This window comes from Salvelinus fontinalis, chromosome 12 (assembly GCF_029448725.1).
Source record: "Salvelinus fontinalis isolate EN_2023a chromosome 12, ASM2944872v1, whole genome shotgun sequence".
Taxonomy (NCBI): domain Eukaryota; kingdom Metazoa; phylum Chordata; class Actinopteri; order Salmoniformes; family Salmonidae; genus Salvelinus; species Salvelinus fontinalis.
Window position 1 is genome coordinate 28,053,105 of NC_074676.1, and position 27,302 is coordinate 28,080,406.

The 27,302-nt window shown below is 42.7% G+C and overlaps 1 protein-coding gene across 2 annotated transcripts in view; it reads left to right on the forward strand.

The window, feature by feature from the left end:
- Positions 1 to 1,111: 1,111 nt before the first annotated feature.
- LOC129867085 (N-terminal EF-hand calcium-binding protein 2-like) overlaps positions 1,112 to 27,302 on the forward strand; it is a 132,983-nt gene continuing 106,792 nt past the window's right edge. For both annotated transcript variants that reach the window (XM_055940246.1, XM_055940247.1), the window contains exons 1-2: positions 1,112 to 1,492; positions 9,605 to 9,629. In XM_055940246.1, coding sequence (XP_055796221.1) covers positions 1,175 to 1,492; positions 9,605 to 9,629 — 343 coding nt within the window. In that variant the 5' untranslated portion in view covers positions 1,112 to 1,174. The remainder of the gene's footprint in view (positions 1,493 to 9,604; positions 9,630 to 27,302) is intronic.

Sequence of the window (27,302 nt, forward strand, 5' to 3'; positions counted from 1 at the left end):
TGGAACGCTCCCAGCTCTTTGCTAAGGGGCATCACATCCATCTGGGCCTGACCACAGGAGAGGCCTGTCTCTGCTGGGCTGCCTGTATTGGGCTCGTTTGCCTGATCTGTGTGGGGAAGCAATGAGGCAGATGAGGCTCAAGTAACCAGAGTCACATAGGAGTCCTGTTGAAACCCATTTAGTGTAACCCATCCAGGTCTGACTGGCTGTGCTCTGCTGGGCATCAGGCCTTCTGTCAGAGACCAGAGGCGGATGGATGCACCTCTAGTCGCCTGAGGCAAGAATGGGTTCCTCCTCAACTGCTGTGGAGGATTTCCGTATACAGTTTTATGCCACACATTAAAATGACAATAATTATATATAAATATTTCTAAAGGCAGAGCATTCTTCCTACTCTGGTGGATTTGGCTAATTAAAGAGAGAGGCCTGGAATGACTTAATCACCTCTCTGAAAAGGGCAGGACCAGGGAGTCTTTCAACTCACAAAGGTTATCCTGCATGGGCCTTTATAGTATCACACATCACACACTAGTAATGAGGGACATTCCTCCAAATGTAGAGGGGCTCAGATGAAACATGTAGGTGGGGCATTCTGAGCTCTATGGTGAGGCCCAATGTCTCTGATCATCATCAGCCAAACTTTTCATCTAGCAGAGATTATGAATGCAACAGGGGGCCTAATCAGTGGCTTAATTAATAAACCACATACACTGGGTGACATCACCCCACTCAACCATGCCACTATCCTAATGTAAACGTAGTTAGCCAGTGACTTGATTAATTTGCCCCAAAACTGATAGAGGTCTGTTAGAGGTAGTGTTGAAAGGACTCATATACTTTTCTTTAACTTAATTCATGGTGCTTCAGTCCACTTTATACAATGTCTCTCAACACGTTTACTTACATTCCTTTACAATAACTTCTACATATACAATAACTTCTCATATATTTAAGCAAGTAGACCTGTATCAGGCAAGATGCTGATTAGTCTAATCGAATATTACCACGGCATCAATAGACAGTCACCTGGAATAGTCCACTAACCCTCTTAAAGTTTGAAGTGATGTTGAGGAGAGGTGTGTTTTCGGAGATGTTCGGAGGGTCGATGATGATGTAAGAGGGGAGGGAGGGATTGGCCCCATAGCGCTCAGCATGAACGCTCCGGTGCAAAAGGATGTGTGAGCAAGCAGCGCGCTACTGCAGGGACGGTGTCCACAAACTGCTCCAAAAAGAACAACCGAAACTCCGGGCTCAGGACAGCAAAGAGCAACCAAAACCCGTGGACCAGGACAGCGAGTCAGCAACGGCTGCACAGTCCGGAAACAGCGGCGCCCAGCCCGGTGCAATTGACGGGCTCGTCCGCTGGATAGTCACCAAGATGAGCGACAACAAAAGCATCTCTACCCGGGAATACACGAAGGAGGAGGCGTCGGTTGCCCAAGAGCAGTTCTTCGCACCAGAGCCACGGAAAGGCATCTCTGTTATATTGGATGTAGGTATCGCTAAGTTATCTTACCTGCAAATGATTCGTTAATATGGTGGCTGAGGTGGAATAGTTTGCGGGAGAAAGTCCCATTTTAATTCAGTGCGCACTTACGCGCAAAGATCATCCTCAATGTTGTGCAAATACTGTACCTTAATTCTAGCTTCTCTGAATACACATGCACTCACTATAAATATCTTGAAAATAAAGTTTCTCTGTAATCAGTAGGCCTATCTGGCCCATATTTTCCATAAATAGTGGAATAATTCTAAGCACCCATAAACAAATCAAATGGGCTACTCAGAGTTACGTCCCCCCCATATTGGCTTTGAGTGGTGTTTATAGGCTATACATCCTAGAATATGTATCACATCCGGCAGTGATTGGGAGTCCCGTAGGGCGTCGTCCAGGTTTGGACTGGGTAGGCCCAGTGGTGGTTCTAGACCATTTCAACTCGGGGGGGGGGGGGGGGGGGCAAGCGGGGGCCAGTTGTACTGTTAGAGGGGCCAGCTGTACTGTTAGAGGGGCCAGTTGTACTGTTAGAGGGGCCAGTTACATTGGACGTTATTGTTGTCATTGTTTTCTTCACTGCATTGCTGGCATTAGCAGGCAAAAGACCATGTTCATAATCATCATCGTTGCCACTGTCTAATAACGGATGTAAAAAAAGAACGATAGCAACAATTTGTTATGTAAAAATTATTTCATACTCCACATTTAGGGGGGCCACAAGGGGGTCCAAAATTGTTGTCACATGGGCTCTGCTCTAGGACATTCTAGCTCTGTGAGTGACTTAGAGGTGATGATTGAAGGTTTTTAATTAAACTGTCCATATAGATCCAGCAAGTGACATTTACAGAAGATTTTAGTTGGAGTATTGGCCATGAAATGTAAATGTTGTTGTCATTTGCACCGTTTTTAGCCTCAGCCATACCAAACTTTACTACTTGCTTTAATTGCATGTTATCTCTTTTTGAAGGACAAACATATAGTATTAATTAATATTATTTATTGCTTGCTATGTGCCAGGATTAAAAAAATATATATATATATTTGTCACATGCTGGTGTAGAACAGTGAAATGCTTACTTACGTGTTATTTTCCAACAATGCAGAGTTAAAGATAAAAAACAAAAATATGAATAAATACACAGTGAATAACAATAACGAGTAAAAAATAAAATAATGTGTCAATTTACAGGGAGTACCACTACCGAATCGATGTGCAGGGGTACGTGGTAATTGAGGGAGCTACTGTATGTACATATAGGTAGGGATAAAGTGAACAGGATAGTTAATAGACAGTAGCAGCAGTTTACAGTGCATTCGGAAAGTATTCAGACCCCTTGATTTTTTCCACATTTTGTTACGTTACAGCCTAATTCTAAAATAGATTTTTTTTAAATCCTCAGCAATCTACACACAATACCCCATAATGACAATGCAAAAACAGGTTTTTAGAAATTAAAATAAAAATAAAAAACTGAAATATCACATTTACATAAGTATTCAGACCCTTTTACTCAGTACTTTGTTGAAGCACCTTTGCCAGCGATTACAGCATTGAGTCTTCTTGGGAATGACGCTACAAGCTTGGCACACCTGTATTCAGGGAGTTTCGCCCATTCTTCTCTGCAGATCTGCATAGCTATTTTCAGGTCTCTCCAGAGATGCTCAATTGGGTTTAAGTCCAGGCTCAAGGACAATCAGAGCCTTTTCCTGGAGCCACTCCTGCGATGACTTGGCTGTGTGCTTAGGGTCGTTGTCCTGTTGGAAGGTGAATCTTTGTCCCAGTGTGAGGTCCGGAGTGCTCTGGAGCAGGTTTTCATCAAGGATCTCTCAGTACTTTGCTCCGTTCATCTTTCCCTCGATCCTAACTAGTCTCCCAGTCCCTGCCGATGGGAAAAACATCCCCACATCATGATGCTGCCACCACCATGCTTCACCGTATGGATGGTGCCAGGTTTCTTCCAGATGTGATGCTTGGCATTTAGGCCAAAGAGTTCAATCTTGGTTTCATCAGACCAGAGAATCTTGTTTCTCATGGTCTGAGAGTCTTTAGGTGCCTTTTGGCAAACTCCAATCGGGCTTTCATGTGCCTTTTACTAACTGGGGCGGCAGGTAGCCTAGTGGTTAGAGTGTTAGGACATGTAACCGAAAGGTTGCAACATCAAAACCCTGAGCTGACGAGGTAAAAATCTGTCGTTCTGCCCTGAACAAGGCAGTTAACCCACTGTGCCTAGGCTGTCGTTGAAAATAAGAATTTGTTCTTAACTGACTTGCCTAGTTAAATAAAGGTAAAAAAAAAAAAATCTGAGGAATGGCTTCTGTCTGGCCACAACCATAAAGGCCTGATTGGTGGAGTGCTGCTAAGATGGTTGTCCTTCTGGAAGGTTCTCCCATCTCTACAGAGTAACTCTAGGAAGAGTCTTGGTGGTTCCAAACTTCTTCCATTTAAGAATGATGGAGGCCACTGTGTTCTTGGGGACCTTCAATGCTGCAGATATTTTTTGGTATCCTTCCCCAGATCTGTGCTTCGACACAATCCTGTATCGGAGCTCTACGGACAATTTATTCGACCTCATGGCTTGGTTTTTTCTCTGTGTGTGCCTTTCAAAAGCATGTCCAATCAATTGAATTACCACAGGTGGACTACAATCAAGGTGAAGAACCATCTGTTGGATGATCAATGGAAAGGATGCACCTGAGTTCAAGTTCAAGTCTCATAGCAAAGGGTCTGAATACTTATGTAAATAAGGTATTTGTTTTTTATTTTTAATAAATGTGCCAATATTTCTAAAAACCTGTTTTCGCTTTGTCATTATGAGGTATTGTGTGTAGATTGATGAAGATTTATTTTATTTTATACATGGAATAAAGCTGTAACCTAACAAAATGTGGGAAAAGTCAAGGGGTCTGAATGCATGGTATGTGGTGAGTGTGAAAGTGTGTGTGGTGTCACTATGCATGTTTGCACATGTTATGTGTGTGTGGCCGTATGTAGGGTGTGTGTTGGGGTGTCAGTGTAAGTATGTGTGAGTTTGTGAGTCCAGTGAGTGTGCATAGAGTCAGTGCAAGATAGTTACTGGTACTACCTGTTTTGAGGTTTTGCTTGTAAGCAGGAGGATAGAGTTATGGTCTGATTTTCCAAAGGGAGGTTGAGGTAGGGCCTTGTATGTGTTTCTGTGTGTGGAGTAAAGGTGATCTAGAGTGTGTCACCTCTGGTTGCACAGGTGACATGCTGGTAGAAAATGAGGATTTCAGTTTCCCTGCATTAAAATCCCCGGCCACGAGAAACTCTTCCTCTGAATGTACATGTTCTTGTTTGCTTATTGCTTGTGTTGAGTGTGGTCTTAATGCCAGCATTGGTTTGTGGTGGGCAGCTACGAAAAATATAGATGACAACTCTCTTGGTAAATAGTATGGTCTACAGCTTCATTAGGTATTCTAACTCGTTATAGCAAAAACTTTAGACTTCCAGGACCTACTGTATATTTAAAGGTATGTGAGTATTGAAAACCCATCTGATTAGAAGAGAAAACTCACAGTAGCTGTTGTTTGTACAGTATTTCTTACAGCCCCATTATTCTCCATTCTTCTCTCCTCCACACCCCTCCTCCACACAGCAGCGACTGCCTAGGGAAAACAGATCCATCCATTCTTAATGAGGAAAAAAGTCAGGGAGAACGCTGCCTCTCTCTCTCTTGCCCTGTTCCTACCATTCTGTGCCTCGCTCTTTCTCACAAATGTTCTTGCTTATTGTTTGTCATGTCTCTCATTCTTTTCCTCTGTCTCTCATTATTACCTGCTTCTTAATGCTTAATTCTGCCTTGCATGTTACTCAAGTCTCCATCCATCCCCATGACACCTCCGTTCTTTTTCTCTTTGCCAAGACATTCTCATTTGGTGTTCTCAGTTTATCACATGAATCGTTTTGGCTAATGCTCTGCTGAACTGTACAGAATAGGTCACTTTCCTCTATTTACTGTAAACCTCAAAGCTCATCTGTATTGTTTTCTGTTGTATTTGTATTTTTTATGGATCGCCACTCTACTACCACATATCTACACCACAAAATCCATGTGTGTGTGTGTGTGTATAGTGCGTATGTTATCATGTGTGTGTGTATGTGTGTGTCCATGCCTGTGTGTGTGTCTCTTCACAGTCCCTGTTCCATAAGGTGTATTTTTATCTGTTTTTTAAATCTGATTTTACTGCTTGCATGACGCATTCCTTTTTATTTTTTATTTTACCGTTATTTTACCAGGTAAGTTGACTGAGAACACGTTCTCATTTGCAGCAACGACCTGGGGAATAGTTACAGGGGAGAGGAGGGGGATGAATGAGCCAATTGTAAACTGGGGATTATTAGGTGACCATGATGGTTTGAGGGTCAGATTGGGAATTTAGCCAGGACACCGGGGTTAACACCCCTACTCTTACGATAAGTGCCATGGGATCTTTAATGACCTCAGAGAGTCAGGACACCCGTTTCACGTCCCATCCGAAAGACGGCACCCTACACAGGGCAGTGTCCCCAATCACTGCCCTGGGGCATTGGGATATTTTTTAGACCAGAGGAAAGAGTGCCTCCTACTGGCCCTCCAACACCACTTCCAGCAGCATCTGGTCTCCCATCCAGGGACTGACCAGGACCAACCCTGCTTAGCTTCAGAAGCAAGCCAGTAGTGGTATGCAGGGTGGTATGCTGATGTGGAATAAAGTTCCATGCAGTCATGGCTCTCTGTAGTACTGTGCGCCTCCCATAGTCTGTTCTGGACTTGGAGACTGAAGACAATTTACATTTACATTTTAGTAATTTAGCAGACAGTCTTATCCAGAGCAACTTACAGTACAGCAAAGCAAAGGGTGGCTATTTGAAGAATCTCAAATATAAAATATATTTTGATTTATTTAACACTTGTTTGGTTACTACATGATTCCATATGTGTTATTTCATAGTTTTGATGTCTTCACTATTATTCTACAGTGCAATGTAGAAAATAGTAAAAATTAAGAAAAACCCTTGAATGAGTAGGTGTTCTAAAACTTTTGACCAGTAGTGTAGGCAGATTTTTTTTAATTTTAATTTTCCAGGTCATGGTTTGGCTTTTTCAGGAGAGGCTTTATTACTGCCACTTTTAGTGAGTTTGGTACACATCCGGAGGATAGGGAGGCGTTTATTATGTTCAACATAGGAGGGTCAAGAACAGGAAGTAACTCTTTCAGTAGTTTAGTTGGAATAGGGTCCAGTAGGCAGATGGAAGGTTTGTGAATGTGTCAAGAGATACAGGATTAAAAAACTTGAGTGTCTCCATTTATCTTAGGTCCTGGCAGTTCTGTGTAAACTCAAGACAACTGAGTTTTGGAGAAATACGCAGATTCAAAGAGGAATCCGCAATTTGCTTTCTAATGATCATGATCTTTTTGTCGAAGAAGTTCATGAATTCATCACTGTAAAAGTGAAGGCCATCTTCTCTTGGACTTGGGGAATGCTGCTTTTTAGTTAGCGTTGTGACTGTATCAAAAATACATTTTGGATTATTTTTATTCAGCGTCATTTCCGTTCCAATTTTCTGGGCGCTTGCTTCAGGGCTCGGGTATTTCTGTATACCAGGGAGCTAATTTCTTGTGACAAATGTTTTTTGTTTTTAGAGGATATTACACAAGGTTAAATTTAGATCCTTGGTTAGGTGGTTAACTGATTTTTTTACTCCGACATCCTTGGGTAGGTGGAAGAAGTCTGGAAGGTCATCTAGGAATTTTTGGGTTGTTCGAGAATTTAAAGTGCAGCTTTTTATAATCCCTGGTTGGGGTCTGAGCAGATTATTTCTTGCAATTGCAAACGTAATAAGATGGTGTTCCGATAGTCCAAGAATATGAGGAAAAACATTTAGATCCACAATATGTATTCCAGGGTATGACTGTGGCAATGCGTAGGTCCGGAGACAAGTTGGACAAAACCCACTGAGTCGATGATGTCTCTGAAAGCCTTATGGATTGGTTCTGTGCACTTTTCCATGTGAATATTGAAGTCACCAAAAATTTGAATATTATCTTCCATGACTACAAGGTCCGATAGGATTTCAGGGAACTCAGAGAGGGATGCTGTATATGGCCCAGGGGGCCTGTAGTAACAGTAGCTATAAAAAGTGATTGAGTAGGCTGAGTAGGCTGCATAATAACCGTTCTGTTCTTGAACAGGATTGATCACTTTCATTCTCGGTTCTGTTCCTCTGAAAAACATATTTTACGGTTTTCAGTTCTGTTCCCTGAACCAGTTCCAACCGCTGGATAAGACAGTAGCAAATGGCCCCTGGGAACTGAGCTGCTCTAGTTGTTTTATACTTGTCTTAGTAACTGATACTCTTTGATGTCGTTTTCATTCTATATATTTTAGAGGAGCAGTGTGTGCATTTGGTGTTTGTCCCCTTTTTTTGTCAAATATGTTTTTTTTAATCTGAAACGAAGTGAAATTGGGTCACCTACATTATGTGACACCATGCTGGTAGGCCTGACAAATGGATGATCAGACAAGCCCCTCAACACAAAATTGGCCAATTTTATACACACACGTCTGCCACTTTTATCATATTATTCCCCACTTCTGTTGCTTTAATTGTGGTTTACATTTAGCATGATATGTAATATTTTAATGCACCTTTTCTAATCATGTCAGTGAGGATGAGTCTTTCTGGAGAGTAGGTACCTGTATTTATTTTGCACATTAGCATTTTACATCATGAATCTTGTTCTTGAGGCAGTTCTGCAGAGTGGTCACTAACTGGCACAGCCACAAAGTCATAAAATCTGATTTTAAACCTAACCTTAACCCTAACATTAACCACACTGCTAACCCTAATGCCTAACCCTAATCTAAAATGAAGCCAATTTTGACTTTGCAATTGGCCCATCTAGCGGTAATCGCTCAGTTCTGCCTCCAGGACAACTCATCCCAATAAATGTCAACCTGCAATTCTTTCTCTCTCCCCATCTAATTTCCCCAATCCTTCTCTCTCTCTCTCTCTCTCTCTCTCTCTCTCTCTCTCTCTCTCTCTCTCTCTCTCTCTCTCTCTCTCTCTCTCTCTCTCTCTCTCTCTCTCTCTCTCAAACCTGACTATTTCATCCACCTCTTGTGTTTGATCTCAAAATTATCTCCTTTTCCTTATCTTTGTATCGCAAAGCAATTATCCGATAGCAGAAGATATGAACGATTAAGCTCAGCAAACACCATCACTTCTAAATGATTTCAATAGTGCTCTAGCAGTGCCTTTCAGGTGGAGTGGAAGATTGTGGTATTGATCTGAAATCGTTCCCAAGACGTTTTGCTCAGCTTACTTCACCCTCAGATGCCAAACATAAACATGGCACAGACTTGTTATAAAGGCTTCAATCATCTGCAGTCACATAATAAAGCCGTAGTAATATATGGTGTGCTCTCTTAGTCACCTGTTCATTGTCTTTTACTTTCTTTTACCTTTCACGGTTTATTCACTCATTGGACCACATTGACAGGCCTCCTGTCAGTTTTCTATGGAGCTTTTCCCAATGTGCATGGTCAATTATTTACCCCTGATTTGTTTTATTAAAACTGCTCAAGTGCTCATCAATCTGGCGAAGCAAAAAGATAGTATCAACAAACGCACAAAGGACAAACACCTACAGTATACGCAGTATTTCATACTGTTAAGCTCATTCATGGATGAAATGCACTCACCGCTTTCAAAAGAAACAACACATTAATATGTATCCCCCACCAGATATAACAATGGTTACAGAAAGTGTATTAGTGTTTTAAACTGGTGTGAATACTGCTTTTCCAGTGACAAACGAATGCTTTTTCTTCCTCTACCCTGCAGCCTTAACTATGCTATTACACACATGAGTGCACAATGTGGTCAGGCTTTTTTAAACATGACTACACTGGGTTTTCACTTACTCTTACTCTTAACTAGCCATTCAGGCAGGCTTATTTACTGTCTCTGTGTCTGTAGCCAGTATCTTTTTAGGCGTTATGGCATAATTGACCTTTTTTGCCATATTCTATCATGTTTTATGTTTTGATACTTGTCACGTGACTAGTCCCTTCGCTAATGCAGAGCTCCTGTTTTGTCTTAACAGATTTTCCGGAGAGCTGATAAGGATGGTAAGTGTGTTTTTGTTTGTTAAACTGATCTGTTATCATGTTGTCTGTGCCCTCTCAGTAAGGTAGCCACCCTGCCCAGTGTTGTGGGTTATTTGGGTGTTGGTTCATTTCCAGGCTAGTACAGCGTTTTGTTTGGTGCCAGCGCTTCCCTCATTCCCTCTGTCACTTGTTTGTTCTGCTGTCGTCTCTTGGAGCCTTTGACAAGACAGAAGAAAACGAACAAGGAGACAACTTAAAAAGGACCGTTTTCATATCAGCCAGATGGCCATCTTCTTGTATTTTCTGGTGTGTGTGTGTGTGTGTGTGTGTGTGTGTGTGTGTGTGTGTGTGTGTGTGTGTGTGTGTGTGTGTGTGTGTGTGTGTGTGTGTGTGTGTGTGTGTGTGTGTGTGTGTGTGTGTGTGTGTGTGTGTGTGTGTGTGTGAGAGAGAGAGCATGCAGTTAGCAAGCAGGATGAGTGCCTGTGTTTTGGGACAGATAACTATTGCAATTTTCCCTCATTCTCTCAATCAATGAGTTGTTAAATTCTTTCATATTTAAAAATTAAAAATAGTTAACTATTCTCTGTGTATGTTTGTTACTAACACAGTAGATACGCTACATGGTCAATACACCAAAGTTAATTGTATCTCTTGCAATTTAAGAGTGTGTAACACTTTTGCACGGACACCCAACAATCCTGTAAATGCAAGTTCCCTTTACATTTACCAAATCATTTTCTGTTCTAAAACCAGTGACTTGTCCTTGGTTTTGTTTTACCTAGAGGAATATGGGCTTTTTCCTGTGGGTTCATGAGTAAGCTTCGCAATGGTGAAATCTAACTATTTATTTTTCAGAGGGAAAAACAGCTAATCACTGTGAAAAGGACCACAGCTGCCAAAAGCACATAGTTAAAGAGAATCCTTGTTATTTGATGTATGGAACAAGCTCAGTTCGTGCTATTTTTACCCTCCTCTCCTGGGAAATGTTGTGTGGCTGTTTTAACGAGAGAGAGATGCTAAACACACACATAGAGAGAGAGATTACTTTCTAAATGTAATCTGCTACACACTGCTAACACTAATATGTGAGAACTCTTTTTTGTGAACAAATGTTTAATTTTGTCATTATAATAAAGTTGGTGGCAACATGTAAAAATCTTGGTGGAAATCTGTTCCAGCTCAAGTCGACTACAAAACCCATAATGCAATGCTCTCTGCAACACACAATAATACCAAAGTAAATATCAGCATGTGAAGTAGCTACAGTAGCTGTAAAATCACTTATCAATTTAGGAGTCTACAATCTTAACATGTTCAACCTGCAGATCGATGTGCCTCGCAGAGTGGGGTCTGACATTCACAATGGCCATGCAACGGCACCATGCAATGCACCTTGGACTGAAGAGGCAGACAAATAGGAGAAATGTGGTGGATTTTCTGTTAAACTACACATTTCTCGAGGTTGGAATATCGTAAAAAATATGATCAATGGCTCATTCTCGAGAAGACAACCTCCTACGTTATGACATCGGCCAGTGTTGAAATCTGACATGTATGATTTCTGAGATCTAAAAGTCATATTCCTATTCACTTTCTGTGTAGTGAGAGAGACTTCATCACGGTGCTATATCATACCGGACGGATTTCTGCCTGCTTGAACAGATACACATGAAGACATGAAAACAAGAAATTACCCTGGGAATCAATAGAACATCTCTCAGAGATGCACTAACACAATATAACATTCAAAATTGGTGAATATTTACTTTAAGACAAAAAATCGAAAAGAAAATTCAATACATTTTTACAATATAATACATTTTTACTTTGATGCTAGCAAAGACAAGACTCATCCAAATAAATATCAACCTGCTTATGAAGAGGCAATACAAGACAAAAATGAATATAACCAATTGAACGACATATTGCAGGATGAATCAATGTTACAGTTTATACACAGTTGGCAATAAATTTATGTTGCATTTTACTTTATGGGTTTGGTTATATAAACTCAGCAAAAAAAGAAACGTCCTCTCACTGTCAACTGTGTTTACTTCCAGCAAACCTAACATGTGTAAATATTTGTATGAACATAACAAGATTCAACAACTGAGACATAAACTGAACAAGTTCCACAGACATGTGACTAACAGAAATGGAATAATGTGTCCCTGAACAAAGGGGGGATCAAAATCCAAAGTAACTGTCAGTATCTGGTGTGGCCACCAGCTGCATTAAGTACTGCAGTGCATCTCCTCCTCATGGACTGCACCAGATTGTGCAGTTCTTGCTGTGAGATGTTACCCCACTCTTCCACCAAGGCACCTGCAAGTTCTCAGACATTTCTGAGGGGAATGGTCCTAGCCCTCACCCTCCGATCCAACAGGTCTCAGACGTCCTCAATGGGATTGAGATCCGGGCTCTTCGCTGGCCAATGCAGAACACTGACATTCCTGTCTTGCAGGAAATCACGAACAGAACAAGCAGTATGGCTGGTGGCATTGACATGCTGGATGGTCATGTCAGGATGAGCCTGCAGGAAGGATACCACATGAGGGAGGAGGATGTGGTAAGGACATTGGTCCTTACATTGGTACCCCAGGTAATATTAGGTTTCATTACATACAGTCGGGAGGAACTACTGAATATAAGAGCAACGTCAACTCACCATCGTTACAACCAGGAATATGACTCTCCCGAAGCGGATCCTGTGTTTTGCCTTCCACCCAGTACAATGGATCTGATCCCAGCCGGCGACCCTAAACAACGACGCCGTAAAAGGGGCAAACGAAGCTGGCTTCTGGTCAGGCTTCGGAGACGGGCACATCGCGCTCCACTCCCTAGCATACTACTCGCCAATGTCCAGTCTCTTGACAACAAGGTTGATGAAATCCGAGCAAGGGTTTCATTCCAGAGAGACATCAGAGATTGTAACGTTCTTTGCTTCATGGAAACATGGCTCACTCGAGAGACGCTAACGGAGTCGGTGCAGCCAGCTGGTTTCTTCACGCATCGCGCCGACAGAAACAAACATCTTTCTGGTAAGAAGAGGGGCGGGGGTGTATGCCTTATGATTAACGAGACGTGGTGTGATCATAACAACATACAGGAACTCAAGTCATTCTGTTCACCTGATTTAGAATTCCTCACAATCAAATGTCAACCGCATTATCTACCAAGAGAATTCTCTTCGATTATAATCACAGCCGTATATATTCCCCCCCAAGCAGACACATCGATGGCCCTGAACGAACTTTATCTGACTTTATGTAACCTGGAAACCACACACCCTGAGGCTGCATTCATCATAGCTGGGGATTTTAACAAGGCTAATCTGAAAACAAAACTCCCTAAATTCTATCAGCATATCGTTTGTGCTACCAGGGCTGGTAAAACCTTGGATCATTGTTATACTAACTTCCGCGACGCATATAAGGCCCTCCCCCGCCCTCCTTTCGGAAAAGCTGACCACGACTCCATTTTGTTGCTTCCAGCCTACAAACAGAAACTAAAACAGCAAGCTCCCGCGTTCAGGTCTGTTCATCGCTGGTCCGACCAATCTGATTCCACGCTTCAAGACTGCTTCGATCACGTGGATTGGGATATGTTCCGCATTGCGTCCAACAACAACATTGACAAATACGCTGATTCGGTGAGCGAGTTCATTAGAAAGTGCATTGACGATGTCGTACCCACAGCAACGATTAAAACAATCCCAAACCAGAAACCGTGGATTGATGTCAGCATTCGCGTGAAACTGAAAGCGCGAACCACTGCTTTTAACCAGGGCAAGGTGACCGGAAACATGACCGAATACAAACAGTGTAGCTATTCCCTCCACAAGGCAATCAAATAAGCTAAGTGCCAGTATAGAGAAAAAGTAGAGTCGCAATTCAACAGCTCAGACACAAGAGGTATGTGGCAGGGTCTACAGTCAATCACGGATTACAAAAAGAAAACCAGCCCCGTCGCGGATCAGGATGTCTTGCTCCCTGACAGACTAAATAACTTTTTTGCTCGCTTTGAGGACAATACAGTGCCACTGACACGGCCCGCTACCAAAACCTGCGGGCTCTCCTTCACTGCAGCCGAGGTGAGTAAAACATTTAAACGCGTTAACCCTCGCAAGGCTGCAGGCCCAGACGGCATTCCCAGCCGCGTCCTCAGAGCATGCGCAGACCAGCTGGCTGGTGTGTTTAAGGACATATTCAGTCAATCCTTATCCCAGTCTGCTGTTCCCACATGCTTCAAGAGGGCCACCATTGTTCCTGTTCCCAAGAAAGCTAAGGTAACTGAGCTAAACGACTACCGCCCCGTAGTACTCACTTCCGTCATCTGAAGTGCTTTGAGAGACTAGTCAAGGACCATATCACCTCCACCCTACCTGACACCCTAGACCCACTCCAATTTGCTTACCGACCCAATAGGTCCACAGACAACGCAATCGCAACCACACTGCACACTGCCGTAACCCATCTGGATAAGAGGAATACCTATGTGAGAATGCTGTTCATCGACTACAGCTCAGCATTTAACACCATAGTACCCTCCAAACTCGTCATCAAGCTCAAGACCCTGGGTCTCGACCCCGTCCTGGACTTCCTGACGGGCCGCCCCCAGGTGGTGAGGGTAGGTAACAACATCTCCACCCCGCTGATCCTCAACACTGGGGCCCCACAAGGGTGCGTTCTGAGCCCTGTCCTGTACTCCCTGTTCACCCACGACTGCGTGGCCATGCACGCCTCCAACTCAATCATCAAGTTTGCTGACGACACTACAGTGGTAGGCTTGATTACCATCAACGACGAGACGGCCTACAGGGAGGAGGTGAGGGCCCTCGGAGTGTGGTGTCAGGAAAATAACCTCACACTCAACGTAAACAAAACAAAGGAGATGATTGTGGACTTCAGGAAACAGCAGAGGGAGCACCCCCCTATCCACATCGACGGGACAGTAGTGGAGAAGGTGTAAAGTTTTAAGTTCCTCTGTGTACACATCACGGACAAACTGAATTGGTCCACCCACACAGACAGCGTTGTGAAGAAGGCGCAGCAGCGCCTCTTCAACCTCTGGAGGCTGAAGAAATTCGGCTTGTCACCAAAAGCACTCATTAACTTCTACAGATGCACAATCGAGAGCATCCTGTCGGGTTGTATCACCGCCTGGTATGGCAACTGCTCCGCCCACAACCGTAAGGCTCTCCAGAGGGTAGTGAGGTCTGCACAAAGCATCACCGGGGGCAAACTACCTGCCCTCCAGGACACCTACACCACCCGATGCCACAGGAAGGCCATAAAGATCATCAAGGACAACAACCACCCGAGCCACTGCCTGTTCACCCCGCTATCATCCAGAAGGCGAGGTCAGTACAGGTGCATCAAAGCAGGGACCGAGAGACTGAAAAACAGCTTCTATCTCAAGGCCATCAGACTGTTAAACAGCCACCACTAACATTTAGTGGCCGCTGCCAACATACTGACTCAACTTCAGCCACTTTAATAATGGGAATTGATGGAAATTATGTAAAAATGTATCACTAGCCACTTTAAACAATGCCACTTAATATAATGTTTATATACCCTACATTACTCATCTCATACGTATATGTATATACTGTACTCTATATCATCTACTGCATCTTGCCATCTTTATGTAATACATGTATCACTAGCCACTTTAAGTTATGCCACTTTATGTTTACATACCCTACATTACTCATCTCATATGTATAGACTGTACTCTATACCATCTACTACATCTTGCCTATGCCGTTCTGTACCCTCACTCATTCATATATCTGTATGTACATATTCTTTATCCCTTTACACTTGTGTGTATAAGGTAGTAGTTGTGGAATTGTTAGGTTAGATTACTTGTTGGTTATTACTGCATTGTCGGAACTAGAAGCACAAGCATTTCAATACACTCGCATTAACATCTGCTAACCATGTGTATGTGACAAATAAGATTTGATTTGATTTGATGTGTTCCCTGTAATGCACAGCGTTGAGATTGCCTACAATGACAACAAGCTCAGTCCGATGATGCTGTGACACACCGCCCCAGACCATGACGGACCCTCCACCTTCAAATCGATCCCGCTCCAAAGTACAGGCCTCGGTGTAACGCTCATTCCTTCGACGATGAACGCGAATCCGACCATCCCCCCTGGTGAGACAAAACCGCGATTCGTCAGTGAAGAGCGCTTTTTGCCAGCCCTGTCTGGTCCAGCTACGGTGGGTTTGTGCCCATAGGCGACTTTGTTGCCGGTGATGTCTTGTAAGGACCTACAACAGGTCCCAGGTTACAACAGGCCTACAAGCCCTCAGTCCAGCCTCTCTCAGCCTATTGCGGACAGTCTGAGCACTGATGGAGGGATTGTGCGTTCCTGTTGTAACTCGGGCAGTTGTTGTTGCCATCCTGTACCTGTCCCGCAGGTGTGATGTTCGGTTGTACTGATCCTGTGCAGGTGTTGTTACACGTGGTCTGCCACTACGAGGACGATCAGCTGTCCGTCCTGTCTCCCTGTAACGCTGTCTTAGGTGTCTCACAGTACAGACATTGAAATGTATTACCCTGGCCACATCTGCAGTCCTCATGTCTCCTTGCAGCATGCCTATGGCACGTTCACGCAGATGAGCAGGGACACTGGGCATCTTTCTTTTGGTGTTTTTCAGAGTCAGTAGAAAGGCCTCTTAAGTGTCCTAAGTTTTCATAACTGTGACCTTAATTGCCTACCCTCTGTAAGCATGGGAAACAGTGTTTTAAACCCTTTACAATGAAGATCTGTGAAGTTATTTTGATTTTTACAAATTATCTTTGAAAGACAGGGTCCTGAAAAAAGGACATTTCTTTTTTTGCTAAGTTTAGCTGTCTTCTAACCCATTGCTTTCTACTACAGATAATAATATGATTAGGCTATATCTTTACATTAAAAACAACAGTCCGTCAGATTTCCAGTCATTCCGATTCAATTAATACCCCTTGATATTCAAGAATAGGACTTGGAAATATAGATTAGCCAAATTGTTTTACCTGAGCATAACCCAAAAACTAAGACCTAATTAGCCTACTCTGTTTTTTATGATTTTGTTGTCATGGAGGACTGCTTCAAGTTGAAGAAATTTTGCTTTGGGAATTTCATGCTTTGAGCACTACCGAAATGTATGCTGCATATGCTGCATTTGCTATAGGCGTATTGTTTAAATTTTTTGTTGGTGACGCTTGATCTCTCAATAATTTGCAGCTGTTTAAGTCTATCAAAAGTGTGTGTGTTTCAGCATATGTCCGTTAGGCCTATGGATTATTCTAGTTTTTTTATCAGCACGAATTAGATTTAGAAAGAAGTAACTCCCTCAAACTTGTATTCCATAGGCTGGGATCCACTCTATACAGATGTTGCAAGAGAGCATTTTTCATTGGCTGTCCACTGAGGCGTAGCCTATTCATTATGCCGATATTTTGCAAACTGTTTCTTAAGAGGAGGTGAACTGAACGAAACGGGGAGGGATCTACCTGAATTAGTCCAATAGAAACTTTAGTTTTGCTCTGTTTGCTTCCGTTTGGTTCTTAAATGGTAAACGATTTCTGTAAATGAATACATCCCTCGTCGCAAAAACATTGATTGATGGGCAGCTTAAACTTCTTCAATTCAACCATTATAGGGTTAAAATACACATATAGCAGTGGAGACTCCTCCTCAGAGGAAGGGGAGGACCATCCTACTCAGTGAATTTCAGAAAGTTATCCTTTTTAGATAAAACTATACTAAATATATATTCATGTCACCAAATAACTGATTAAAACTCACTGTTTTGCAATTAAGGTCTACAGTAGCCTCAACAGCACTCTCTGGGGAAGCACCAAGGTGTAGCCAGAGGACAGCTATTTTGGGTACCTATGGGTACATTGGCTTTAGTAGAAAACTTAGGAGGCTCATGGTTCTCACCCCCATCCAAAGACTTACACAGTAATTATGACGACTTACGGAGGACGTCCTCCAACCTATCAGAGCTCTTGCAGCATGAACTGACATGCTGTCCACCCAATCAAAGGACCATAGAATGAATCTAGTACTGCAAGCATAATCAACGGCTATCTAGCACTGCAGTGCATAAAATGTGGTGATTAGTTGACTCAGAGAGAGAATGACAATAGTTGAACAGTTTTGAACAAATTAATGTATTCAACAATTAAGGGGAAGCAGCAGAAAGAGAACGAGTTAGCTATATTTTGTTGAATTTTTTTCACTTTCACTTACTTAGCTAGCTAATGCAGCTAGTTAATTTAGCCTACTCCAAAACCCAGCTCAAACAGAGAGGAATGCCATTTATGTTAGCTAGCTGGCTAAGGCTATCCAACACTGGAACTCTTTCAAGTCAAGGTAAGCTTTAGGTTTTATTAATTTATTGCCACCGGGGCCCACCGGTGTAACTGCTAAACTGCTTGCTGACTGTACACTGTACCGTGATTGTAGCGGGTTTACTAACGTGTTAGTTCTAGTAGCTGTTGACTATGTTGACTATGACGTTAGTTAATATGGTGAGAACGATATAGGCTGTGTGTAGCGATTAGCGGTTATGGTATGAAGGTTTGGCTTGGAAAGGTTTTTTCGCCTGGCCACAGGCGTCTGTTGTGTTGTGCACTGAAGTCCACAAGTGAAGGGAAAATGTGAGAGGAGAAGGAATTATACAACGAGCAACGTGATGATGCTGTTTGTATGTGGCTGCTATTAAAGTGAACTGTGTTCGGGTGATTATGGGTGTATTTATTCTGCCGAATCTGTTGAAAACGTTTGTTATAAACGTAACCAAATGGGGATTAACCTACCTAAATTCGTCCAATATAAACTCTTGTTTGCAACTGTTTGGACTAATGATTACACCCTAGGCGTTATTGAATGTGTCGTTGTCTGTCACCTTGAATACACCAATTTGTCTCTCGACCTGTGCACCTACGTTATAAACTTTAATTTGAAGGCTAGGTTGTAGCATGTTACATTTGAGTTAGTTGAATGGATTATGAATGACAGTCATCCAATATGCTGTAATAGAAATAAGGCCATGTTCATTAAAAAAAAGTGTCCTCCCTAATCTCAAATGGCACTGACCGGCACTGACCTACAGTATAGGACTACATTTGTGAACAGCCATCCACAACAACCACAAAATAGCAAAATGAGAAAGCAGCAGTGTGAGTCACATCAATGTGCTATGTGTCCTAGATATCAATAATAAGTTATATCTGTATCGCCCATATGCTACACCACTGCTGTTGTCCTTACCTCCAAGCGTTTATTTAAGTTGGATAATCTTTGGATGCCGACAGCAGTCGCACCATTGGAAGACAGCCTGGACTGTAGCCTGTACAAAGCCTATTCCTGCTCTTTTACCACGACCCACCAAACACATTTAGTGTGTCATCATAGGGGTCTCTGACCTATCGTCTGACTTGTTCAGGCGGAACAAATTTTTGCTAATTTGAATGTCATTGAGAAAACAGCAAACATCCTTTCTGAATTTAAAAGTAATCATCTAGTTTTTCAAAGTATCTGTAATCTGATTACAATATTTTAGCTGGTAACATAATGGAATCCAGTTTTTTTGTAATTCTTTACATATAGGGGGGGGGGGGGGTACTGTATATTAGGGAAAGAGAGGGGGGAGAGAGAGAATCCTTAGCTCTTCAGAATAGAATCCATGTATGGATCGACAAGGGTCAGAGGTTGTATTGCCGCTCCCTTCCTGCCCACCTCCAAAAGGGCACCTGCTAAAGAAGCTTATAATCATTTCCACGAGCACCAACATGTGAAGTTCATCGGAGCATATCAAATTGGGTGTCAAATGAAAGCTGAGAGTCTATATTTTTGGGAAATGAAGGCATAGATAAAAAAATTATAATAACAAACATCTTAAAAATGTGGCATAAGTAATGGCTTTGATTTCTGATCAAACAGATGGAAAAGGAGTCTTAGAAAACATCTACCAGAAAAAGTATTAAAAGGTATTAGAAATACATCGAAACACAATCATGTTGAAGCAAAGACCCCTGCCAACTAATATCAACACATATTTATTTTTGGAGACATTTCTCTACCTTCTGTAAGTTTAACTTAGGGATAGCCCCATTTTTTTACAATTTTCGCCTAAATGACATACCCAAATCTAACTGCATGTAGGTTAGGATATGCATATTGTTGGTGCTATTAGAAAGGAAACACTTTGAAGTTTGTGGAAATGTGAATTGAATGTAGGCGAATATAACACAATAGATCTGGTAGAAGAAAATACAAAGAAAAAAACAACCAGTCTTTTTCTATCACCATCTTTGAAATGCTTAGTTATAGCCTTCACTCTGGTTGTAATTCTGATAGTATCCACAAGATGGCAGCAGTGCATGTGCAAAGTGTCAGATGGATAACTTGAAAAATTAGTGAACAACAAGACTTTTAGTGTGAAGTCCCCAGGTACATTTGGGCAAATCGTGAAGGAGAGATTCGCATTCATATTCCATTTTTCTGCAAGAATATCGTCAAATCTGTATACTTGGACTTTTAGCTTTCCAAGTATTAGTAGCCATATTATAAGTTCAACATTTGCAAAACAACCAGTTTTCATAACTTCATAATTCTGAATATCCTTATAATTTTTGTCCAAAATGAAAAGGCATGCTGTCGTACAAGGTTAGTTGCTACATTTTACGACATACATTTGACAAAGATACAGTTGTTCAAGTGATGGCCGCTCGCGTCATAGGCGTGCCTTGAAGGCGTCACTCTCTGACCAAATATGGTATCCTATAGGATATACTACACCCCTAATGAAATAGTGAAGTCTTGTTACCTTCTAGGAACTCTGAGGAATAAATACGAACGTGATTTGACTCGTTGAAATAACGTTTAGGGTGAGATTTTCACAGATTCCTTTCTTTGCTTTCTTTCAGAGGTGAATTTATCAAACCTATTGCGAAGAAAACAGTGTTTTGTTGTTAGGCGCTCTCCTCAAACAATAGCATGGCATTTTTTTCGCAATAGCTACTGTAAATTGGACAGTGCAGTTATATTAACAAGAATTTAAGCTTTCAGCCGATATAAGACACTTCTATGTACCGACATTTGTTGTTTCTCTCAAATCTGCGATCTTGACATAAAGCGCTGCATGATTTACAACTGTCCCGTTGACGGTACGCCAATCCTTAAGAAGTTTTAAGAAACATTGCCTTGTGCCTTTGTAACAGTATAACTTTACGGCGTCCCCTCGCCCCGACCCGGGCGCGAACCAGGGACCCTCTGCACACATCAACAACTGACACCCACGAAGCGTCGTTACCCATCGCTCCACAAAAGCCACGGCCCTTGCAGAGCAAGGGGAAACCCTACTTCAGGTCTCAGAGCAAGTGACGTAACCGATTGAAATGCTATTAGCGCGTACCCGCTAACTAGCTAGCCATTTCACATCCGTTACACTCACCCCCCTTTCAACCTCCTCCTTTTCCGCAGCAACCAGTGATCCGGGTCAACAGCATCAATGTAACAGTATAACTTTACCCCGTCCCCTCGCCCCGACCTCGGGCGCGAACCAGGGACCCTCTGCACACATCAACAACGGTCGCCCACGAAGCATCGTTACCCATCGCTCCACAAAGGCCACGGCCCTTGCAGAGCAAGGGGAAACCCTACTTCAGGTCTCAGAGCAAGTGACGTAACCGATTGAAATGCTATTAGCGCGTACCCGCTAACTAGCTAGCCATTTCACATCCGTTACACCTTGTAATTATGTTACCTGTCTTTTAAGATATTTTCTAATTTCTCTCCTTCATGAAGAGGGAGGATAATGAAAGTTCATAGAAGTAACAAGTGAAGATAGACCTACCAATTAGTTATAGTGTTTTTACTGATATGCATTTCTGTTTATTAATTATTATAAACTGGGTAGTTCGAGCCCTGAATGCTGATCAGCTTAAAGCTGTGGTATATCAGACCGTATACCACAGGTATGACAATGATGTTGGAAACCAGTTTATAATAGCAATAAAGCGCTATGGTGTTTTGTGGTATACTGTATTTCATTTTTTAAAATTGAACCTTTATTTAACTAGGCAATCAGTTAAGACAAAATTATTATTTACAGTGACGGCCTTCCGGAGAACAGTGGGTTAACTGCCTTGTTCAGGGGCAGAACGACAGATGTTTACCTTGCAGCTCGGGGATTAATTCCAGCAACCGTTCGGTTACTGGCCCAATGCTCTAACCACTAGGATACCTGCCGCCCCAAAATGGCCAATATAGCACGGCTAAGTCTGTATCTAGGCACTCCATGTTGCGTCGTGCATAAAACAGCCCTTAGCCGTGGTATATTGGCAATATACCACAACCTCTCTTGCCTTTTTGCTTAATTAAGTGATTAAAACTTGTAATTCTGTTACCAAATTGGTAACAACAATTACAGAAAAATCTGTAAGGTAATTACTGCAATTGAATTGGCTACTATGGGAATTCATATTAGTCACAATCCACAGTTGGTGGTTGAAACTTGGTTAGCCCGCCTTGGCCTTGATTTCAACATCCACAGACGTTGTTTTTTTGGGCAAGTCCGGACCAGCCATGATTTCAACGTCATCAGTTTATTACCGGCAATGGTTTGGCCCAAACATAGACGTCCATGATTGGTGACCGGACCAAATCATAGATGTCTATGTTTCACAAGTTTGGACAGCACGGTACAGTACTGTACAGTACAGTACAGTGAAGGACAGTACACTACAGAAAAGTACTGTATAGTTCAGTACAGTTGTGCACACTAGAGTACAGTATAATGTACTATACTGTACTGTACTGAACTGTACTGTACTGAACTCTACTGTGATGTGCTATACTATACTGTACTCTACTGTGCTACTCTGTGATATTCAAACTTGTGAAACATAGACGTCTATGATTGGTTCAGATTTGGTCCGGCCCAACCAAATTTGGTCTTGTTTGGGAATAATAGCCAGTGTGTAGAATAATACACATATATGCAAAGGATGATGTTCCATACAGTGCATTCGGAAAGCATTCAAACCCCATGACTTTTTTTGTTACGTTACAGCCTTATTCTAAAATGGATTAAATAAAAAAAGAAACTCATCAATCTACACACAATACTCCATAATGAGAAAGCGAAAACAGGTTTTTAGACATTTATCGAAATGTATTAAAAATAATACTGAAATACCTTATTTACATAAGTATTCAGACCCTTTGGTATGAGACTCGAAATTGAGCTCAGGTGCATCCTGTTTCCATTGATCATTCTTGAGATTTTTCTACAACTTGGAGTCTACCTGTGGTAAATTCAATTGACTGGACATGATTTGGAAAGGCACATAGCTGTCTATATAAGGTCCCAAAGTTGACAGTGCACAAACCAAGCCATGAGGTCAAAGGAATTGTCTGTAGAGCGCCGAGGCAGGATTGTGTCGAAGCACAGATCTGGGGAAGACACCCAAAACATTGAGGATGTTTTTCAGTAAATGTGTGTTTGTGAACTTCTCTGTGTAAATTGCTCAAAGTAGTCATTGTGCATATAGTTCAATCAATCAAATGTATACATCAGCCGATGTCACAAAGTGCCATACAGAAACCCAGCCTAAAACCCCAAACAGCAAGCAATGCAGATGTTGAAGCACGATGGCTAGGAAAAACTCCCTAGAAAGGCAGGAACCTAGGAAGAAACCTAGAGAGGAACCAGGCTCTGAGGTGTGGCTAGTCCTCTTCTGGCTGTGCCAGGTTGAGATTATAACAGAACATGGCCAAGATGTTCAAATGTTCATAGATGACCAGCAGGGTCAAATAACAATAATCACAGTGGTTGTAGAGGGTGCAACAGGTCAGCACCTCAGGAGTAAATGTCAGTTGGCTTTTTATAGCCGATCATTCAGAGTTAGAGACAGCAGGTGCGGTAGAGAGAGATTCGAAAACAGCAGGTTCGGGAATGGTTTGTATGGTTTGTTAAACTTTTAAACCAATGTTTTTTATTTGGCATACATTTTAAAGTGAAATATATGCATAATTACGTTACCATGGAATTGCCCCTACATGTCTCCAAGCGTTAATAACGCAGTTGCAGTGAGAACGGTAATCATTAGTGTGTGTTTTATAGCTGAGCTGACATGCTCCTTTGGCCCTGGATCTTTTATGGCTCCAGACGAGCTCTGCTTGCCAGGCCCTGATTAGAGGTTCTGACCCTACAGTGTAATGCTTCTGGGCCCACCGTCAGAGAGTGGGACGCATTACGCCCCTTTAAATGTGGAAGTCCTGTAAGCGAAACTCTTCCCTGAGAGAAAGAGAGGTATCAGTAATTATAGACAGTGGGTGGTAATGGAAATTTAATTGGCTTCTTTCTCCCACTTTAAATTCTGAGCACAGCTGCCAATGCTATTCTATGCTCCATTCCCGAAACTGCTCAGGGGGTGCGTGAGTGTTTCCCATCCAGCATTACAGGAAATAGCTGTAACAGCACCGCTAGTTTGTGGGAGAGTGTAAGCCTGTGTACCTGATTAGTGATTTACATGCCTAGATCGTTGTGGAGCTGTAATTCTGTTTTTTTGACTGGCTTGCAGAGAGTATCCCACTGCCTATCATATAATAGTTTTTCATAAAGTTTTCAGAAATGTTTTCAGAAATGTTATTTTATTGAAGCACAATGAGGAAATATTTGCACATTTCAGCCTTTGAGTCACTAGATTTAGTGTTGAAGTAATTGTTTTTCTGAGAGGTTTGATCCTAACGTTGCCTTAGGTTTCAGTTTGAGTGGAATGTTTGCATCATACAGTATGTTCTATCCTAGGGTGAAAAGTATTTGTGCCATTGGCTAGTATAGCTGTGCGTTGCCTCAGCGTTTTGTCTCCTCTCGTCTGAACAGATCTAGTGAGACAGATCACTCTGCTGACGGAGTGGAGGGAAATGTTCTGCTTCAAAGTGACAGGCTACTGACATTTTCATGAGAGAGTGAAGATGGAAACGGAGAGAGGAAGAGAAGGAAATGAGAGGGAGAGAGAATGAGAGAGAGATAATGAGAAATTGAGTGAGAGAGAAAAGAAGAAAGAAGCAGAGAGAGAGAGAGTGCTGCTCTTTGGAAAGTGGAGAGGTCTAGAGGGGTGGATTCACAAAGGTTTCTTCTTGCCCTATTTTCCTCTCTTCCTCTCCATGGGCAGACTGCAGGGAAAGTCCCTCTCACAACCCCACAGAGTGCAGCATGACTCTGACCCGCTAACCCAACACTTCTTCCTCTGCTATAATGCTCTTTTTGTTTCCCTCTTTATTCCAGTATTTTGGCTCTTGTGCCTTTGGTGAGCTCTCAGGAGTGTTCAATCAATCAAATGTATTTATAAAGCCCTTACTGATGTCACAAAGTGCTGTATAGAAACTCAGCCTAAAACCCCAAACAGCAAGCAATGCAGGTGTAGAAGCACGGTGGCTAGAAAAAACTCCCTAGAAAGGCCAGAACCTAGGAAGAAACCTAGAGAGGAACCAGGCTATGAGGGGTGGCCAGTCCTCTTCTGGCTGTGCCAGGTGGAGATTATAACAGAACATGGCCAAGATGTTCAAGCGTTCATAGATGACCAGCAGGGTCAAATAATAATCACAGTGGTTGTCGAGGGTGCAACAGGTCAGCACCTCAGGAGTAAATGTCAGTTGGCTTTTCATAGCCGATCATTCAGAGTATCTCTACCGCACCTGCTGTCTCTAGAGAGTTGAAAACAGCAGGTCTGGGACAGGTAGCACGTCCGGTGAACAGGTCAGGGTTCCATAGCCGCAGGCAGAACGGTTGAAACTGGAACAGCAGCATGGCCAGGTGGACTGGGGACAGCAAGGAGTCATCAGGCCAGGTAGTCCTGAGGCATGGTCCTAGGGCTCAGGTCCTCCGAGAGAGAGAAAGAAAGAGAGAAAAAGAGAGAAAGAGAGAGAGAATTAGAGAGAGCATACTTAAATTCACACAGGACACCGGATAAGACAGGTGAAATACTCCAGATATAACAGACTGACCTTAGCCCCCAACACATAAACTACTGCAGCATAAATACTGGAGGCTGAGACATGAGGGGTCTGGAGACACTGTGGCCCCATCCGACGATACCCCCGGACAGGGCCAAACAGGCAGGATATAACCCCACCCACTTTGCCAAAGCACAGCCCCCACATCCCTAGAGGGATATCTTCAACCACCAACTTACCATCCTGAGACAAGTTCGAATATAGCCCACAAAGATCTCCGACACGGCACAACCCAAAGGGGGGCGTCAACCCGGACAGGATGATCAAGTCAGTGGCTCAACCCACTCAAGCGACGCACCCCTCCTAGGGACGGCATGGAAGAGCACCAGTAAGCCAGTGACTCAGCCCCTGTAATAGGGTTAGAGGCAGAGAATCCCAGTGGAGAGAAGGGAACCGGCCAGGCAGAGACAGCAAGGGTGGTTCGTTGCTCCAGTGCTTTTCCGTTCACATTCACACTCCTGGGCCAGACTACGCTCAATCTTAGGACCTACTGAAGAGATGACTCTTCAATAAAGACTTAAAGGTTGAGACCGAGTCTGCGTCTCTCACATGGGTAGGCAGACCATTCCATAAAAATGGAGCTCTATAGGAGAAAGCCCTGCCTCCACCTGTTTGCTTAGAAATTCTAGGGACAGTAAAACCTTGAAATCAGCCCTTGCCTTAACAGGAAGCTATTGTAGAGAGACTGGAGTAATATGATCAAATCTTTTGGTTCTAGTCAAGATTCTAGCAGGCGTGTTTAGCACTAACTGAAGTTTATTTAGTGCTTTATCCGGGTAGCCGGAAAGTAGAGCATTGCTGTAGTCTAACCTAGAAGAGACAAAAGCATGGATAAAATCTTCTGCATCATTTTTGGAGAGAAAGTTTCAAGTTTTTGCTATGTTGCATAGATGGAAAAAAGCTGTCCTTGAAACAGTCTTGATATGTTCGTCAAAAGAGAGATCAGGGTCCAGAGTAACGCTAAGGTCCTTCACAGTTTTATTTGAGACGACTGTACAACCATCAAGATTAATTGTCAGATTCAACAGAATATCTCATTGTTTCTTGGGACCTAGAACAAGCATCTCTGTTTTGTCCGAGTTTAAAAGTAGAACATTTGCAGCCATCCACTTCCTTATGTCTGAAACACAGGCTCCCAAGAAGGGCAATTTTGGGGCTTCACCATGTTTTATCGAAATAAACAGCTGTGTGTCAACCGCATAGCAGTGAAATTTAACATTATGTTTCCGAATTACTTCACCATGAGGTAAAATATATAGTGAAAACAATAGTGGTCCTATAACGGAACCTTGAGGAACACCGTAATTTACAGTTGCCATGTTGCCGTGTTGCTTAGAGAACGGCAGTTGTTCTAGTTCCAGCCTACTGATAGAAATGTGCACATAGAGTGAGTCCTCTATCCCAGCAGTAAGGGAAACTGCACAGAATGCTAACAGAGGTGACCTTGAAGTCTGCTCTATTTGCTGTTGTTTGTGCTGTGTACATGTCCTGGTTATCTCTGTTAGCAGTGGTCACTGTCCCTACATGGTGACCTCTATACTTGCCACCTCACTGCAGGGTAGGCTGATCAGAGTCCCTGCTGCCCCATCACAGCGCTTACTTTCCCTGGCCACAGATAGGACAGGAGTCAGGACAGAAGAGGCTGGGGAGCTGCACAG